The sequence below is a fragment of the Lepisma saccharinum genome, chromosome 8, assembly GCF_977018435.1.
Source record: "Lepisma saccharinum chromosome 8, izLepSacc3.1, whole genome shotgun sequence".
NCBI lineage: Eukaryota > Metazoa > Arthropoda > Insecta > Zygentoma > Lepismatidae > Lepisma > Lepisma saccharinum.
In genome coordinates this window covers 26710769-26730644 of record NC_139236.1, presented here as the reverse complement: position 1 = coordinate 26730644, position 19876 = coordinate 26710769, and the positions used below count along the sequence as shown (strand labels likewise).

Sequence of the window (19876 nt, the reverse complement as noted above, 5' to 3'; positions counted from 1 at the left end):
CGCTAGTTATTGACGCATATCGGCTTCTGTGCATGTTCCTACCATGTCGAATCACTCCTACAGAGGTATAGACTCGCCGACTTACTAGAGAACAAAATTTGGATATGCTTCGACCATATAACTGTGCACAGATAGAACACAGAAACACAGTTAAGTTATATTCACTGCTCCTACTTATGTGATAGCGTAGATCATAAAATGTTAATAGTGGCAAATAGAATTAATTGAGAAACATACTAAGATAAGATAACCACAGCATCTCTCTCTCTCTCTCTCTCTCTCTCTCTCTCTCTCTCTCACACACACACACGCACATTCTTCCAACCTATCAGTACATTCAAACATCACCGACATCAAGCTCAATATTATAACACAGACAAATGAACAGATGAAATGATTATAAGAAGTACAAACATCTAAAATTCTTGGAAAGTTTGAAAAAATATCCTCTTCTTGGAAACAGAAAGCATTTCCAACCAACACTTGATTTGAAGTATTATCAGTTAACTTCCTGCAAACTTAGAACAACTATTCTACACATCAAAAAATGTCCAATAAGAAAAAACTTAAATAACGAGATCATTTGTAACTGAATACTTTGCTTCCGTCACATCACAACAGAAATCAAGTGCTGTATACAAGGTAATTACTAAGAGTTAATTAGGAATAAAAGGGAACTTGTTTTTCCAACTCCTTTTTAGAAGAAGCGGAAACTTGTTGCACCAAAGCATACGAAAACCGGAGACTCTATACAACATCCAAGACAGGAACAGCAGTCAAAACACCTGCACTTTAAACCGGTTTTCTGGTAACATATAATTAAATTTATATCATGTACAAAAAGTACTATGTTCATATTTCTTTAGTAATTAACGTGGTTGTTCGTTCTCGCCTGTAGGGGAAGAACACAGTGATTGTTAAAACGAGAAAATTGAAACTGTATGTATTGCTGCATATGAAAGGAATTACAGCATCATTAACTGCTAATTTTAGGCTAACAGCGACTGGAAGGTTCAACCGGCCATTCCAGTATCGTTCTCTAAATAAAGAGTAACGGGTTCCATCACCAGTGGAGCTATTATTTCAAGTTAGGATTTTACAGTTTTTATCCCGAAACTGTCCAAGGTGAGTTAATTTTTACACCGCTCTTCTGGTTCTTTAATTCCGAAGACGATATGGATGAATGATGATTACTCGCAAAGGAACACACATGCTCACGCCAAGACTCAAACCTGGTACCTTCGGTGGTGTGTGAGCACCGGGAGGGGACAAGAAAAGAGCGAATGTTTGAACTCAATACAGTATTTCTGTGTTCAAATCAGGTTGTATTTACCTTAAGAATTTAAACATAGATTTATATATATATGATTCAACAGTATTACCCTATTTTTATAAAACTGAAGGCATTATTCATAGTGGTTCCGATTCAGGGTGGCCACTCTAGAACCTGATAAAATTCAAGTATAATTCCCGGTTTTCAAGGTGAACTTTCAAAAAAAAATCAAGGGTACAGGCAGATCTTCTCTCTATTCTCTATTTCAAAATTCTCATGCAAATAAATTGAACGGTATCTCTTTCTCTCTCGATATATATATATATAGCCTATATATATATATATATATATATATATATATATATATATATATATATATAATATTTAATTTAAAGTGGCGAGTTTACATTTGCCATTTAACATACTCAGACTCGAAAACACAAGTCACAAATGTTACGGGATGTAAGATTTTAAAAGAAATGTTAATTGTACAAGAATTCCAAACTTAGATTTAGGTAATAAACTTCAAGATATCTTATCTTGCAGTAAACTTCCATCTGTTCTGCAAAGGACACTAACATAAACTAAACGGACTGTTCGGTTTCATTTTGCGCGTAGTTTTCTTTACCTTCCTGGATAAAAATATTATAAGCTAAACTATGGAAAACTTACGTCAGCGCATTTATAATAAATTCAACGGAATTCGGATTCATAAAAGTTGCAATTTTTCACTTCTACGGAGAAAAATTCACGCAAATTCCCGGAATTCATGGAATTCCTGGTGAATAGCCGCCCTGCGATTTACCTATCTGTCCACAAATTGAGATTTTATAAGAGGTCATGATTTTTCAGACGAGAAACCGCCCCTTATGAATTATGAAGAATGGAATATCTTTCGTGCATATACTATTAACCTAAGAATGGTGCTTTTAACTTCATCTGATGAGTGCGTGTCAATACGAATTCCCCCTTTGAACCTGGCTGGGTTCACCTGACTCTTTCTGAGATATTTTTATGGATGATGTAGGCATAGACATCACTCACGGTATGCACAAACACAATTAGCAATCAATAAAGTGCCAATTAAATTCAAGTTAATGAACAGTATAAATCTAAGTTCTTATTTGTGACTTAACACAGGTTTCAAAATACTAAAAAAACTAGTATTTCTTTTGTGACAACGTGAGGACAGCTTCTGTACAGTCAACAGCAAAGATAATGGTAGGCAAATTGTCCACCACTATTTTCATTACTTTTTTATTCTACATCCTGTGTTGTTTTAAGGAATGAAACTATGTTGGTTCGAATCAAGCATTGTTCTCTGCTTATTGACGTCATTATTTCAATTCATTGTCATCACATTGTGTAAGACAGACCGAATGAAAATGGTGGTGGACAATTCGCCTACTGTATCTTTCGCCGTTGGGTGTACATGGCGGCAAATTCTATTCAATTCTATTATTATTATTATTATATTATTATTCCTTACAGACCATACCAGTTTATCAGTATAGAGCGTTGAGAGTGATTTTGTCAGGTCATCGAATGCTGAATTTTCTACAGGTCACGATAGGGACCAAAAAATATCTTATCTCGTAATCGATTGAAGAAATCACCGGGGTATTCCGAATTTGTAACAAACCTTATTTTTATAAATTTTCATGAAATATAACTCTGCTTTCGTCTCATTATCAGTGAAAGGTGCGTCATAACTTGGATTGCCAATACAATTAACAGAGACGGGTGGGAATGATTGGATGGTGGTGAAAACACTTCTTCTGGACGCGAGGCTGAGGTGCACACCCAGACCACCAGCCGCCACTGCATTATAGTCACTGAGGACCGAGGAAGGAGGAGACAAGGAAACTGGAAATTAAAATACTGGAGAAACGTTATCTGAAATTTGATCAGAAAGCTACTTGTAGTATATGTCTGCCAATGGAAATCTCTAGATACGAAGGGGTGAGTAATACGGGTCAAGACAGGGCGTGGTGGATCCATCTCCTGGGGGAATTTATCAGGTGACGTCATAGCTGTGGAACAAGGATATGCAAAACAACCTCCTCGTAACGGTACTACAAAACCACGTCGAGCTGTTTACGGAAAGACAAACATTCAACATAAGCATCCTCGGTATTTCAAGCATCGTTAACATTCAACTCTTCCAAAGGAAACTAGCCAAGAGAAAAAGTTAAGGAGTTCTTTAAATTAAATCTCCGAAACTTTCTGGGACTTTTATTTTTCTGGCGCTAGGACTCCTGACGACGAGTCTTCTCACAGAATGGCAGATTAGGCGTTCAAGAAGAACAAAACAAGACATTCCACAGCGTCCCCCGATGATTTACCGGGCTGAGGAGATGGAAAAACAAGAGTCGTGAGCGCCATTCCTCCACCTGTTGAAGACGGGCAATTTGGACAAAACGTGCACCGGCTGCGAGCACGTTCACCGGTGGGGAATGGAAGAAAAACTCCGCGGACACATCGGTTAAAAACTCAACTCGGTTGCGAACGCGGTTATGATGATCCGCCCGCCATTTTTTTCACTTTTCGTGCCTTGCGAACCTTGACGGGGAACGCACATAAATTCTGATTCTCGCAGGTAAAGCCTGCCAAAGCGAAAACAGTGTCAAAGGTCACCCGACTTCTCTTGGGATTCGTGACTCTTTCACATCAGTCTCCGGTGAGATCAATATTTGTGTGTGGGAAGCCTTGGTATTGAAAAATTGCCAGCTTTGTACCCGAATAACCCATACTCACCAGTAGACAGAATGTCATGATAATCTTCTTGTACGGGAGCAGTACTGGGTTAATATAAGTAACGAAATAGTTGTCACGTCAGAGCACTTTCTGAGGTATTTCATGAGGAGATACTTGGTATCTGCATTCAACAAACGCAAATGCTGACAACTCCGGCAAATGATTCCTAAGCAAGCTACAGTTTAACCTTTAGACGACCGAGCGTGTTTTGCCGGTAAACCCGCCAATTACGGAAGCGTTTTCAGCGCGAATTTTAAACTTCCGCATGTGTTTAAATAAAATTGTATATCTCTGCAGCTATGAACGCTAGAGTTACAAATTATACCTTGTTTTGTTAAGTACTACATATGGAGCTCTAAGGCTATGCTATAAAAAACAAATTTTCAGTTATCGGGTAGAAGAAGAAGAAATAAAAACTTTTATTTTTTAGGAAATTTGGAATGTGTCTGTCCCCACGCTAGCAACGCCGGGACGAAAAGGTACAAAACGGTACCTACATATTGTCTTATATGTTTTTCATTATCGTGGAAAAACTTGCGCACATATTGCAGATACTTTCCGGAAAAAAAATTCAAATGTAAAACAAGAAAAAATCGAACGTGATTTTCAAAGGGCTGCCCCCTCCCAAATATAACAAAAATGAAATTAATTAAACATTACTAATTGCTAATTACATACCTCAAGACTCATGCAGAGCTCAAAACATGCACATCCGAACATTATCCGAGACACTATGTCCAAAAAGTCACATACTACGAGAAAAAGCTCCTTGTGACAATATGTCACGAGCCGGCATTGGCGCAAATACCTGCTGTGACAATATGTCACAACCCGGCATTTAAGGGTTAAATATCGCAAGCTTGGTGAACTTGAAGAGATTCAAGACTTAAATTTCAGGGCGCGATAATATACAAATAAAAAAAATGTCACCATTGTCGACGTAGCGATCAGTACCTTCATCAGTACACCAGAACTATAAGATGGACCTTCATCAGAACACCAGAACTATAAGATGGATCTTCATCAGAACACCAGAACTATAAGATGGATCTTCATCAGAACACCAGAACTATAAGATGGATCTTCATCAGAACACCAGAACTATAAGATCGACCTTCATCAGAACACCAGAACTATAAGATCGACCTTCATCAGAACACCAGAACCACGGCCGTAGGCAGGTAAAAAATTCGGGGGGGGGGGTTCATTCATAATTGTTCCCATGGGCGTCGCTAGAAATTTGAATAATAGAAATAATAACAATAATTGTACAATAATTATTAAAATTTCATAATAATAAAACAATTTTATTCCATAATAATACTACTAATTATTATTATTATATTATTGTTATATCCTTGAGGGGTCTTACTCAATCCAGCAGATGAGTGAATATCCAGCACAAGTTTCTTTTTGTTTTTTTACGTTTCATACAGTGTGTACTGAAATGCACAATTATTATACTTCGTCATTAAACTTTAGACACCTTCAAGAAAAAGCTTTAAAAGTTAGATGGAAATTTTAGTCATAAAGTTTTTGTTGTTTAACTTTAAAATTACATTTTTCGAATTTTGAAAAGTGTGGAAGCAGTTATTATTTTTAAAAACTTAGCCTGGTGCATGGATTGTAACCTCAATCGCGAACGTAATGCGCTACGAAACTGGAGATCCTAGGCTTGAACTCCTATCAAGGGGGATTTTCGACTTTATCGGACAGGAAATTTAAAAGCTGGAAAGGGAATTTTGGGACAATCATAAGGGAATCTTCAGTCTATATTCCTTGTGACGCAGGAACAACACTGGAAAGATGACAGCAGAAGTGATAATGGAGGGGTCGCGGGTGGGTTACGATTCTGAGAATAAATCCTGTTTCACTCAAGTTTCAGAATTCCAAATGTATGAAAATTCTAGCTCGATCGTTTCAATTGTCTCCTTGTATTTTTATGATGCTTCGAAAAAAAAATTGAAAATTTGTTACAGATTTTGGTTTCTGAACTTCCATTAATCCAACATGTCAGAAGTTTCGGGGGGGTTTGAACCCTAGATACCCCCATCTAAATACGGCCATGACCAGAACTATAAGATGGACCTTCATCAGAACTATAAGATGTAATTTCCTTGCATGGTTAGACCAACGCAATGCCTTCTTATATTCAAACTGAGTCTTTGTTTACATACGTTATCATTGGTAGGTCATGAATGACAACAGATTAGGCGGAGACAGACTGTTGGAACACGAGAGTTCTGCGTGTGTAGATAAAATGCAATAATTGCAATTTGATAGTATCGTGCGACTTGTGACGCTGATTCCGTTGCAATACATGATCTACCACCAATGCTGACATTGAAAGTAAACATACTTTTTTTTTTTTTTTTTTTACAGGGGTTGTTATAAGATGGCACTGGCCAAACAAAGCACTAGGCAACCAAAAAAGAGGCACTTTACCTTTCGCAATTCCAGCATCTCAGCTTCGCTCTCCTCCTCCCTGGTTTGCAGGGCTCTCTGGAGTCGCTGGACTTCCAGCTCCAGGTTCGCCACTTTGCAATCCTGCAAAGCCTCGGCCTGAAAAATAAACGTATATATGTCACTCAGCATGACATCAAACCAAAGGAATCAATTCATTATCCCCAATACCGACAAGAGACATACATTGGACTATCAATAGAACCATATGTGGATCGTAAATAGATTAAACAATCATACTGACGCCGTTCTAGCATTCAGTGGCGTATTTAAATGGACTGTAGTACAGTCACGGACACTTCTGGGTAGTAATGATCTCTTTGAAAGTCAATAGAGACTGGGCCTATAGTTTAAAGTAGGATCCCGGGCATCGACTCCGGGACCCAAAACTAGTACAGAGCATTCCGTGACATTCGCTACGAGACTCGGCGACAAGCGGCCCGGCATCAGAGCTTGTCTTTCCCGGTGAACGGGTCCGCGACAGTCGCTTATATTAAACCTCGTAAAAAAGTTTAGAGTAACAGGGTCAGTTCTGAATAGAAGTGGAAAGAAAAATGGGGAAATAAAGTATACAAAGACAATCCGCACACCATCCATGAGTTAAAAGAGAGTATTGTACGAAAAATCGGGAGAATTACAGTAGACGAACTTGCACGTGTAAATGCCAATTTCCTTCGGAGATGCCAGGAATGTGTTGCAGTAGAGGAACGTCATTTTCAACACCTTCTGCAGTCAAGGTTAGTACACAATATGAAAACTGTACTTTTAATAGTCGACTCAAGCGACTGTCGCTGACCCGTTCACCGGGAAAGACAAGCGCTGATGCCGGGCAGCTTGCCGCCGAGTCTCGTAGTGAATGTCAGGGAATGCTCTGCACAAGGATATACAAGAAAAATTAACAATCTACTGATGACGTACTGCAGAGTTTTAAGATAATCATATTACAGGGCACTTTTTACATGTTATTGTGTCATTGAGTACACAGCACTCAATGTTTTGTCATGAATGAATAATTAGTGACCAAGCCCTAAGGCTATTTTCACCCGTCACGGTATATGGGGATAACTCCCTTGTCAATAACAACAAGAGAGCCTCCCCGATGGCGCAGTGGTAGCGTAGTCGTCTTGTCATCAAAGGGTCCCGGTTTTGGATCCCACTTTAAACTTTAGGTCCAGTCCCGATTAGCCTTACCGTGCATTAAGTGGACTTAAAACACCACAACAACTCAAACAAACAATAACAATATGAAGGATAGATCGAAATAAATAAAATAAATTTCCTGATTAAAGCTCATCAGGCTATATGGAGATAACTCCTTACGAAGAAAAAATGCAGTTAAATGTTTGAACACCAAAATGTCCATACCTTTAATAAAATATGAGGCTGTAAAGGGGCAATAAGCACACTCAATGACAAAACACACGACATGAGTCAAGACGCCAGAGGGGCCTCCCCGATGGCGCAGTGGTGGCGTCGTCGTCTTGTAATAAAGGGGTCCCGGGTTCGATTCCCACTGGAGGCATATAATGGTTCGGATCCCACTTTAAAAGTGTAGGTCCAGCCCCGATTAGCCTTACTGTGCATAAAGTGGACTTAAAACAACAAATCAATCAAGACGCCAGAGCCTGATTAATCTTCAAATAATTCAGCCTAGGGCGTGCTAGGTAGGTGGAAGAGATATTGCCGCTTGAGTGCTTCCTTTTTTTTTAAGTCACCCCCTGATATCCCAATATTTTGTTAAGTCTTATTCATATCTTGACACAATAATGCTAATCTTAGCGCTCCAAATTTACTAGGTGCCTTGCAAAGTTAATGTGATTCTGGTTATAACTAGACTGAGGATTTCTATGCAAATGCATGTTTGTATTGGAAGGGCATATTTAGAAGAAAATTGTTTTGTGAATGTTTTGACATAAATGTAAGGAAATGTACGCATATTTAGGTTTCATATTTTGGCCATAGATGGATATTTTGTTATATTTTGCAGATACACATTGTCCCATCTATCTCTGGAGCAAACAAACGAAAACAAGTTTCTGCGCAAGTAGTGACGCGAGACGGCTCCACCAATGAACGCGTGAGAGGGAACGGGATTGCGTGGAGGGAGTGGGTGGAAGCGACTGTAGTTACCAGTCTTCCCAGCCGAGTGTACTGCTTCGCTATGCCCACCCGATATCCCTACCTTCTCTGCCGCTATGCGCGACCTGGCTTCAAAGATAGATGGGACAGGGTATAGTGTGCATATTTTACAGAATTTGAACATTGCAAAATTGTTTGCACCACTTTTCAAGGTTACTTATCCCAAATTAACCTCTAGCCTCGTCAGCCTTCAAAAATGCAGTCCAGGGCGTACTACATCGAAGTGAGATTGATATTTGGGTACAGTATTTATATACCCCGAAATTTATAATATATAAATGGCGAACCCAGGAGTTTCATAACAAGGACCTTACCAAAAAGGGAGGACATGGTTTCTTTCAGTGGTTAGTACTGTATTTTTGCATCTTTTCATGTATCTTACGTTTTTTTAAGGGAAGATAGGAAAAATGAGGGGAGGGGGGTTATAGCCCTCATTGAGCCCGTCACTGATAATTTTACATCACTGCTCTGTGATAATGAAAATCTGCACATACTCTAATAAATAATTACAAGGCGCCAATTACAGATTGCTTCAAATTTGCTATCTACGCCCAACAACAAACCATTCACACAAACACACATACAAAAAAACATCATGATGGCCATACAAGATAAGAGACGATCATTTACATGTAAAGGATGTTTTATAACAGACCTTGAGCTCAAGCAGGTTTCCCGAGCAAAGATGCAACCAGACTGGAGTAGTTTTCTGAACTGGACAAACGTGACTGGCATGTTTGCTCAGGTACATGCTCACCCAACAATTCGTCAGTTTCCCAACGTCGCATCAAAGAAAAATGGGAAACGTGCAAGCCCCGTTAACCATTCGGTTGTAGAACGTACTTCACAAATTTTCGAAAGGGCAAACAGTTTACGAGGGCAGTATATTGATGCAAACGTGTACATCGGAAATGCGAAGTAAAATAAATCATATCACTAGATCAATCAATCAAACTTTGATTAGAGCTCGAAATGTACCAACAAATCACGGTTTGGTGCATCATTTGACAGAAATAAACTTGCGATCTTGATTCTATTGAAATGATGGTGCCTGATCTTCTCAAATTGGTGTATTTTAGTGCACATTACACTAAAAGTACATTTTTATTCATTTCATTGTGTATTTTATGCACTTTAATGTATTGGACACATTTTGAGTTCTGTGTAACCCAGCGAAGACTTCGATATGCATGTAATTATTTGAAATGAAATCAAAAGTGCATTGGTTACTGAGATTAAATACTTATACTTAAAATCCTAGATGAAGAATATGAAAAAAAAAAAAACTGGAGAATATATAATGGATGGATGTTAGGAACAGGGGCGTCCATCACCCCCATGACCAATGGCGCATCTCCCCCAAATCATGTCATGCATGCCCCCCAAATCATATCAAGTGTCCATCCCAAATCATATAAATCACGCCCTCAAACTATATCGTAATCCCTACAAAGTACTTAATTACGACAGCGTGACTACCGAAAGTAACTCTTTTCTTAGCTTTTTGTTCGAAATTATGCATCTGCTTTAAATTAAGCAGTATACCAACACTAAGCATTATATTTTAAGAAGTGATGTTATTAATGAATATCGAGAATATCGCTTAAGTCTTGTAATGCAGCTATATACATTCACCTCAGTAAAGTGCCAAACATGCATTCTCGCAATACATAATTGCGAGCGAAGCGAGCAATAAATTTTTTTCATCCATTGCTTTGCAGGCTTTCAGCAGTATTAATTTAATGGTGTGTCAATACTTTCTTAGGATCCCTAGATATTTAGTCTTTTCCAACTTCTCTTTTGGCACGTTCGAGGTCGAAAACGTGTGGATACCATAACGCTAAAAACAGTCTCCAAAATTTAATGTTCGAACTCTCTCTCCACTACAGAAATCCCTTGACAATCTAAGATTTAACACTTTATCAAAAGCTTCCTATCTCTCCATTTACATTTAATACTCAATTCTACCACCAAAATTTCCATGCCATGATCTAAGACCTAGAGTTGGATACTGTCCCCCCCCCACCAATTTAATTCAGAATCCCCTCCAGAACCCACGTGTTAATTAAGGCGTAATATGTAAGAGTTGGATATTTCTCCCCCCCCCCTTCGATAATATATTTAAACACTTTCTTTTCTTTATCTAATTGATTAAATATGGTGCATTTAAGGTATAAAATTTTTACATATATTTTGAAAAATATATTAATGTTGAATTTTACATTATTTGAAGGGAAAAAATTCCCCTAAAAAATCTCGATGGCGTAGCCTGCGCCATAATTCCCCTTCCCCCCACCTCTGTGCACCCCTGGTTAGGAATGAATTTGAATATGCACGAATAGAAGCGTGTGCAAGTGTGTGTTGCATATACACATGCTCTTCCGTTCCAAGCATGGCACAAATGTGATTTAAAACTCGATACAATAAACAATCATGCAACAATATACGAACGGAACAACCATGGTCGTGCGGAAGATAGGGCAAGGGGGGGGGGGGGCACGGGCCCCTGGAAAACGAATGTCTACCTAAAAATTATATGTTTCATTTTCACACATTATTTCATTTCAGTCACAGTAATTTATTTACCTAGGTGTGTTAATTATTATAAGAGCGTTGAAGGAACATTGTACATTCAGACTGAAGCAGTGTTTTTGAGGGGTCATCACTTATTATGGGGAAAAATATGCCTTCTTTGACCCCTTCGCCAGTCCTGGAAGAAAACCTGCTTTGCTTTCTCCTCCCTGGAAAAAATCTTGCGGACTTCCATGCAGGGTTGTTAAAGGTCCAGCAACCCATAAATTCCAATGGGTTCTATTGGGTTCCGCTGCAGGACCGGAAACTTTTTGTCGCGCAATTTAAATTCGGTCCAAGTTGCGTATTCTTACATTGAAAAAAGGTTCCAGGACCTTATTTAAATTGATGCGGGAAAAAAGGTTCCTGGACCGAATTGAAATTCTTCCGGAAGAAAGGTTCCTGGACCGAATTGAAATTGATCCGGAAAAAGGTTCCTGGACCGAATTGAAATGATTTAAATATGAAAAGGTTATACACTGTCTAGAACTCATTTACGTTTGCTGTTTTTCTCTCCCAGTCCAGGATTGAATTTATTTACAATTCCTGGACCAGGGTTGACCGATCAAAAGTTGCCTTCTAAAAATGTCCGCGAGTACGTTTTACATTGGAATGTCACACTGCGGTTGTAGAAAACTTAGCGCAGGGAATAAATCAAAACGATGTTGTTCTCTCGTGTGCCACGTTAAAAAACTCCCTTGTCGAAGAGCTACTGTACATAACGCAATGGACTATATTAGTGTGGAGTCACATTGAGTTCAAACAAACCCGTCATTTGTTGCTCTGACATCCGGTCCAGGAACTGCAGCCAATATGAGCCGTCGATGAGGTAAGACAATTAAAATTATACATGCTAAACAATTGGACCTATATTCAATTCCCAGAAAGAAATACGTTATACATTTAGGCCACGAAATATGCTTTCTATGTAGGTACTTGTGTGTGAATGTGTGTTTGTGTGTGCATGTAGAAACTGTATTGCTTTTATTTTTAATTTCTTCTAAGCTACATTTTTCATTGTGTTAGTAAAAATAATGAGCAATGTACGTAATTAATGGTTAATCCAGGGCTTGACTGCTCGTATTCAAACTGTATTGCTTTCATTTTTAGTTTCATTTTACTTTCACTACTTTATATGTCTTTTATTATTTTATTTTTCATTTATCTTTTTTAATTTTTTAATTGTATACAATTTACTGCAAAGAAAAAATGATCCCTGTAATTAATGGTTAAGTGGAAGAGAAGGCATTAATGCCTTAACTTCGCCATGTAAACAAAGTCGTAAAATAAAAAAATAAATAAATAAAATAACGTGAGGCTGGTGTGTTCCCATCAGATACGTATTACAACAGGCAGGGACGGAAAGTGAAGCTACAACCAAGGGAAGGGACGCGCGCGATGGAATGGGACTACATGGAGATGCGTAACGTCACTGCAGCGTTTGCGTTTCGTCCATTTCTACTTTGTACCTTAGATTCTCGAGAGAGCCAGCACCTGGGTTAGTCTTTCATGCTCGCAAGTGGATAATTGTTTATCGTCAGGTCCGTATTCGATCCAAGTTGCGTATTGTTTCATTTCAATACGGAACTTGGACCCTATTGAAACTGATTCGGAAAAAAACGTTCCTGGACCGTATTGAAATTGATCCTGTAATAAAGGTTCCTGGACCGAATTTAAATTGGTTCGGAAAAAAGGTTCCCGGACCGTATTTAAATTCATCCTAAAAAAAAAAGTTCCTGGACCGTATTTAAATTGATCGGGGAAAAAGGTTTCTGGACCGAATTGAAATACTTGACAGATAAAAGGGTTCTTTACGGTCCAGAACCCATTTACGCTTGCTGATTTTCTCTCCTGGACCAGAATTGAATGTAAAATTCCTGGACCTTTAACAACCCTGCTTCCATGCGAACAACTGTACTCCTATTCCTTTCAACCACAGGCTACTAATTCCGTTTTCAAAAAGTGGCATCACGTGACGTAATTTCCGTTCTGGTTCACAGTTACAGTGCGAGAGGTGTCGAAGATGTTTCAGAATAATGCCCATATCATTCCTGTTCTTGCCCTTCACCTTCGCGTTTTGCTTTATCTCCTTACTTGCTTCTTCACTTTCCCTACATCCGGTTCTCTAATAACACTTCTCTTTTCACTTCCATCGTTGTTTTAAGTGGAAAATTATGTATTCAACTCTTTCTTCGAGATTGCCAACATGGCACTACGGACGAGTTGTTTCACAAGCCTTACAGAAAAGAGCCTCCCAGATGAGCTCTGTGCTTTCCCAATGTCCACAAGAAACATCAATCTTATAATTCTACAACAGCAATCAGACAGATTATATGGCTTACACACACACCTCCTCAAAATTTTCTAATTATGCATAGGCCTAATTTATGGTAATTTTCGTGCTACATTTGCCTTTCCCGCCTTAGAGAGACACGTGCAGGAGTATCAGACAATGGCCTTGTAAATACAACATTACATAGTGTATTATATCTCGATTTTTACGATTAAATTCGAATAATCAATAATTTTCTGGTTTTCTGCCAAAAGGAATATCGTTAATAGACATTTTAGGGTGTGTTTTAATGATTGATTTAATTGTTCTTACTTAGCGTGGCTTTTCTGCCACTTTTGACTAATTGTGACGAGGGTGATATGATAAAATTGATGAAGGGACACTGACGATGAATGCCCAGGCCGGGATTCGAACCCCAGGCCCCTATCGTCGTAACGCGTTGTGCTAATCAGGATTGTTAAAGTTCCACGAACCCATAACTTTGTATTGTTACATTTCAATACGGAACTTGGACGGTATTTAAATTGTTCCGGAAAAAGGGTTTCTGGGCAGTATTTAAATTGTTCCAGAAAAAAGGTTTCTGGACAGTATTTAAATTGTTCCGGGAAAAGGGTTTCTGGGAGGTATTTAAATTGATGCGGAAAAAAGTTTCTGGACAGTATTTAAATTGTTCCGGGAAAAGGGTTTCTGGGCAGTACTTAAATTGGTCCACAAAAAAGTTTTCTGGGCAGTATTTAAATTGATCCAGAAAAAAGGTTTCTGGACAGTATTTAAATTGTTCCGGAAAAAAGGGTTTCTGAGCAGTATTTAAATTGTTCCGGAAAAGGGTTTCTGGGCAGTACTTAAATTGGTCCACAAAAAAGTTTTCTGGGCATTACTTAAATTGATCCGGAAAAAAGGTTTGTGGGCAGTATTTAAATTGTACCGGAACAAGGGTTTCTGGGAGGTATTTAAATTGATCCGGAAAAAACGTTTGTGGACCGTATTTAAATTGGTCCGGAAAAAAGTTTCTGGATCGTATTTAAATTGTTCCGGAAAAAACCAGAAGAAAGGTTTCTAGACAGTATTTAAATTGTTCCGGAAAAAGGGTTTCTGGGCAATATTTAAATTGATCTAGAAAAAAGGTTTCTGGACAGTATTTAAATTGTTCCGGAAAAATGGTTTCTGGGCATTATTTAAATTGTTCCCGAAAAAAGGTTTCTGGACACTATTTAAATTGTTCCGGAAAAAGGGTTTCTAAGCAGTATTTAAATTGATCCGGAAAAAAGGTTTGTGGACAGTATTTAAATTGGTCCGGAAAAGAGGTTTGTGGACAGTATTTAAATTGGTCCGGAAAAAAGGTTTTGTGGACAGTATTTAAATTGGTCCGGAAAAAAGGTTTGTGGGCAGTATTTAAATTGGTCCGGATAAAAGATTTCTGCACAGTACTTAAATTGATCCGGAAAAAAAGGTTTGGTGACAGTATTTAAATTGGTCCGGAAAAAAAGGTTTGGTGACAGTATTTAAATTGGTCCGGAAAAAAAGGTTTGGTGACAGTATTTAAATTGGTCTGGCAAAAAGTTTCTGGATCGTATTTAAATTGGTCCGGAAAAAAAGGTTTCTGGACAGTATTTAAATTGATCCAGAAAAAAGGTTTCTAGACAGTATTTAAATTGGTCCGGAAAAGAGGTTTGTGGACAGTATTTAAATTGGTCCGGAAAAAAGGTTTGTGGACAGTATTTAAATTGGTCCGGAAAAAAGGTTTGTGGGCAGTATTTAAATTGGTCCGGATAAAAGATTTCTGCACAGTATTTAAATTGATCCGGAAAAAAAGGTTTGGTGACAGTATTTAAATTGGTCCGGAAAAAAAGGTTTGGTGACAGTATTTAAATTGGTCCGGAAAAAAGGTTTGTGGACCGTATTTAAATTGGTCTGGCAAAAAGTTTCTGGATCGTATTTAAATTGGTCCGGAAAAAAAGGTTTCTGGACAGTATTTAAATTGATCCGGAAAAAAAGGTTTCTGGACCGTATTTAAATTGATCCAGAAAAAAGGTTTGTGGACCGTATTTAAATTGATCCAGAAAAAAGGTTTGTGGACCGTATTTAAATTGATCCAGAAGAAAGGTTTCTAGACAGTATTTAAATTGTTCCGGAAAAAGGGTTTCTGAGCAATATTTAAATTGATCTAGAAAAAAGGTTTCTGGACAGTATTTAAATTGTTCCGGAAAAATGGTTTCTGGGCATTATTTAAATCGTTCCCGAAAAAAGGTTTCTGGACACTATTTAAATTGTTCCGGAAAAAGGGTTTCTGGGCAGTATTTAAATTGATCCGGAAAAAAGGTTTGTGGACAGTATTTAAATTGGTCCGGAAAAGAGGTTTGTGGACAGTATTTAAATTGGTCCGGAAAAAAGGTTTGTGGACAGTATTTAAATTGGTCCGGAAAAAAAGGTTTCTGGACCGTATTTAAATTGATCCGGAAAAAAGGTTTCTGGACCGTATTTAAATTGATCCAGAAAAAAGGTTCGTGGACCGTATTTAAATTGATCCAGAAGAAAGGTTTCTAGACAGTATTTAAATTGTTCCGGAAAAAGGGTTTCTGGGCAATATTCAAATTGATCTAGAAAAAAGGTTTCTGGACAGTATTTAAATTGGTCCGGAAAAGAGGTTTGTGGACAGTATTTAAATTGGTCCGGAAAAAAGGTTTGTGGACAGTATTTAAATTGGTCCGGAAAAAAGGTTTGTGGGCAGTATTTAAATTGGTCCGGATAAAAGATTTCTGCACAGTATTTAAATTGATCCGGAAAAAAAGGTTTGGTGACAGTATTTAAATTGGTCCGGAAAAAAAGGTTTGGTGACAGTATTTAAATTGGTCCGGAAAAAAGGTTTGTGGACCGTATTTAAATTGGTCTGGCAAAAAGTTTCTGGATCGTATTTAAATTGGTCCGGAAAAAAAGGTTTCTGGACAGTATTTAAATTGATCCAGAAAAAAGGTTTCTAGACAGTATTTAAATTGTTCCGGAAAAAGGGTTTCTGGGCAATATTTAAATTGATCCAGATAAAAGATTTCTGCACAGTACTTAAATTGATCCGGAAGAAAAGGTTTGGTGACAGTATTTAATTGATCCAGAAAAAAGGTTTGTGGACAGTATTTAAATTGGTCCGGAAGAATGGTTTCTGTTCCGTACTTAAATTGATCCGGATAAAAGGTTTCTGGACCGTATTTAAATTGATCCGGAAAAGAGGTTTCTGGACCGTATTTAAATTGATCCGGAAAGAAAGGTTTCTGGACCGTATTTAAATTGATCCGGAAAAAAGGTTTCTGGACCATATTTAAATTGTTCCGGAAAAAGGTTTCTGTACAGTATTTAAATTGACCCGGAAAAAAGGTTTGTGGACAGTATTTAAATTGTTCCGGTAATAGATTCTTGGGCCGAACTGAAATACTTTAACATAAAAAGGTTCTTTGCGGTCAATAACCCATTTACGCTTGCTGATTTTCCCTTCTGGACCGGAATTGAATTTATTTAAAATTTCTGCACCTTTAACAACCCTGGTGCTAACAACTCCGTCACAGAGGCCGACGTGTTTCAATGATTTCATAACAACGGCAATTTGTTCCTGGCTGTACAGAAAACATGGTTCTTACCATATAGAATGCCACCTAGGTGGCAGTGCGTGTTGAGTGTCCAGCTCACGATTCCGTAACCCAAGGTTCGCGCTTCGAGTGCAGTCCTGGGGATTGTATTTCATTTCGACAATTTTCATGAAGTTACAAGAGACAAGATGCACTAGATCTGGGATTGTGACCGTAGTTTCTTCTACTTCGTAAAGTTCATGGAAATAAAAAGAATAAAGTCCTAGCAGAGCCAACGATTGTGGGAAAGTTTTAATTTCACAGCGATTTTCTCCTTCACATCGCCATAGGCGCACGCAGACCCTCTGATTAAACAGGGGTTAAAAGTTGAAGAAAGTTCAGTTGGCTCACTTGCTTTACTGTATTGATGGGTGCTATACAGGGGCGTATATAATGTGTGTGTCCGGACCCACCGAAAATCACTATTAGAAGAAATCCAGCTTCTGTGGCACAACACTTCTCTGTTCCCCTTTATTTTCATTGTCTGGTGGTTCAGACTGATTTACATATAAACATGATTTCGTGCAGCAGATTCAAAACAACTACACATAATTTATTCATTTCCAATGTGTGATCAATTTATTCTGCGACCACATAGTCGTAACACAACTAGGGGCTACCGATTGAAATGCGTGAGTCATAATAACAAGTAATTTGCTGGAGAACGCAGTGAGAGAGTCCAATTACATAGGAAATAAACCCGCCTTAGTTGCTTGGAACTTTCGTCGCCTTTAAAATATTTTATATAATAATATTGTTTAATAACGGAAATAAGATTTCTCTACACTAAATTTCCAAGTGTCCCCTCCTTGCGCACGCTATGCATATTGCTTAAGTTTACAAAAATACATTTTGAGTGGACCATGACCCACTCTGGCCTACCCTTAGCGGCTCCTCTGAATAGAAGACATTTCAGAATCGGAGTGTTCGCATTGTTTGTTACCACAGAGGCAGTTGTTTCACTTCCGTTACATTTAGTTCCCCACAAGACATTATTTTCACGGCTGCGACCTCTCTGTACGTGAACCGTACGTGCAAAATGTAGAGTGACCTGCTTGCTTAGCATTTGCGACGACAACCAATTATCGCAACGGTTGTATAATAGAGAGGGGGGGGGATATTATGAGCAGCGATTCCTGAGTTTTTGCAGAATGTGAATGAAGACGGGAAGGAAGTATAGAAAACAGGAAATGCCACAGACCATTGAAAATTGATATTGCCGGATCGCCTGTTGGTACAGCGTGCCACATACAAAAAATGCAGCGACTGACACGCGATCTGCGCGTGATAAGGACTACGTTCCACACGTACGTTGCAAATGAGTTGCCCCCGCGTGTGAGTGTTTCCCAATTCAACCACGCGGATAATCTATGCTGCTGTAGTTTAATAACGTCTCTCGCATCCGCCATGGACTGTATCATGTTGTTACCTTCAAAACACGGTTAACCATGCAGGTGCGTAATGGGCAGGGAGCCATTTTACATTTTTTATCTTTCAAGCTGCATTCCGAAATAGATTACATTGTCAATCCTGAACTCTTCCGACAACACACTCTCTCAATGACAAGGTTCAAAACTGGATTTCAACCTCTACCTGCCATTTGACGACTAATGTCTTGTCTACATTTTGAAAAGGCCTGTCTTGTGCTTGGTCTCGTACCCTACAAGCTAAGCTTTAGAATCAACTCCACATATCTGGTTAAAAATAATAATAATAATAAAAAAAATCAACAAGAAAGTGAAAGTAGCAGCGTTGTAATATGGGAAACAAGTCTCTTTCAGTCGACTTTATGCACAGACTAATTGAGATTGGACCTACAGTTTAAAGTAGGATCTAAACTATTGTGCAATAGGACTTTACCAGTAATCGAACCCGGGACACCTTGATCCTATGGATATCAACGGATCTCATTGATTGATTAATTGACTTGGTGTTTTAAGTCCACTTTATGCACAGAAAAGCTACTTGGGACTGAACCTACAGTTTAAAGTGGGTTCCGAACCACTATGTACCTCCACCCGGGACCCCTTAATTACAAGGCGACGACGCAACCACTGCGCCATCGGGGAGGCCCCATGGATCTGGTCTGTATATTGGGGATATCCAATGGATATCCCTTGGAGATTGGTGCTGTGTGGGAAGGTGACGACCTTACCACTACGCCTTCAGGAACGCCCGTGGGAAAGGATGAGACAATGAGGATAATGTCCAAGCAAAATTTTCGCTATCTCACTGTTGCTATGTTAAACCATAGGAGCATCTGCCCAGTCAGTAGCGTACGCAGGATTTCATCAAGGGGGGTGTTATTTCGAAAACTTTCTACAAAGTCACATTTCCATTGTTTTATTATACTTTAATCAATAATAATAAATTAATTAAAAATTCATATAAGTAATTAATTAATTAGTTTAATTACTACTAATAATTACTACTAATGCAGCTGCTATTTATGAAAGAAATAGAACAAAATTACATTTCTTTTGTTTCTTTGTTACAAAATAATTGTCTAGTCAACGGTTATTTGTATATGATAAGTGAGACATTTTAAGTGTGAAGAAAATCCATAAAAACAAGCAAATATATTAATTTTATTGAAATAATCGAAATATGAAACTCATTCAAGGAGCCGCGCTGGTCTAGTCTGACAACTTCGTGGGAGATCCGGGTTCGATTTATCCAGCCTTGTCTCCGCACGCAGCCTTATATCAATGGGTACCTGAGAGCAACCCTGGGGGATGAAGGCTGCCGGAGCATGGTGCTGATTAC

The 19876-nt window shown here is 38.5% G+C and overlaps 1 protein-coding gene across 1 annotated transcript in view; it reads right to left on the bottom strand.

Moving 5' to 3' along the window:
- LOC145990887 (uncharacterized) overlaps positions 1 to 19876 on the bottom strand; it is a 295884-nt gene that overhangs the window by 265344 nt on the left and 10664 nt on the right. The window contains exon 3 of the mRNA XM_083126355.1: positions 6476 to 6592. Coding sequence (XP_082982481.1) covers positions 6476 to 6592 — 117 coding nt within the window. The remainder of the gene's footprint in view (positions 1 to 6475; positions 6593 to 19876) is intronic.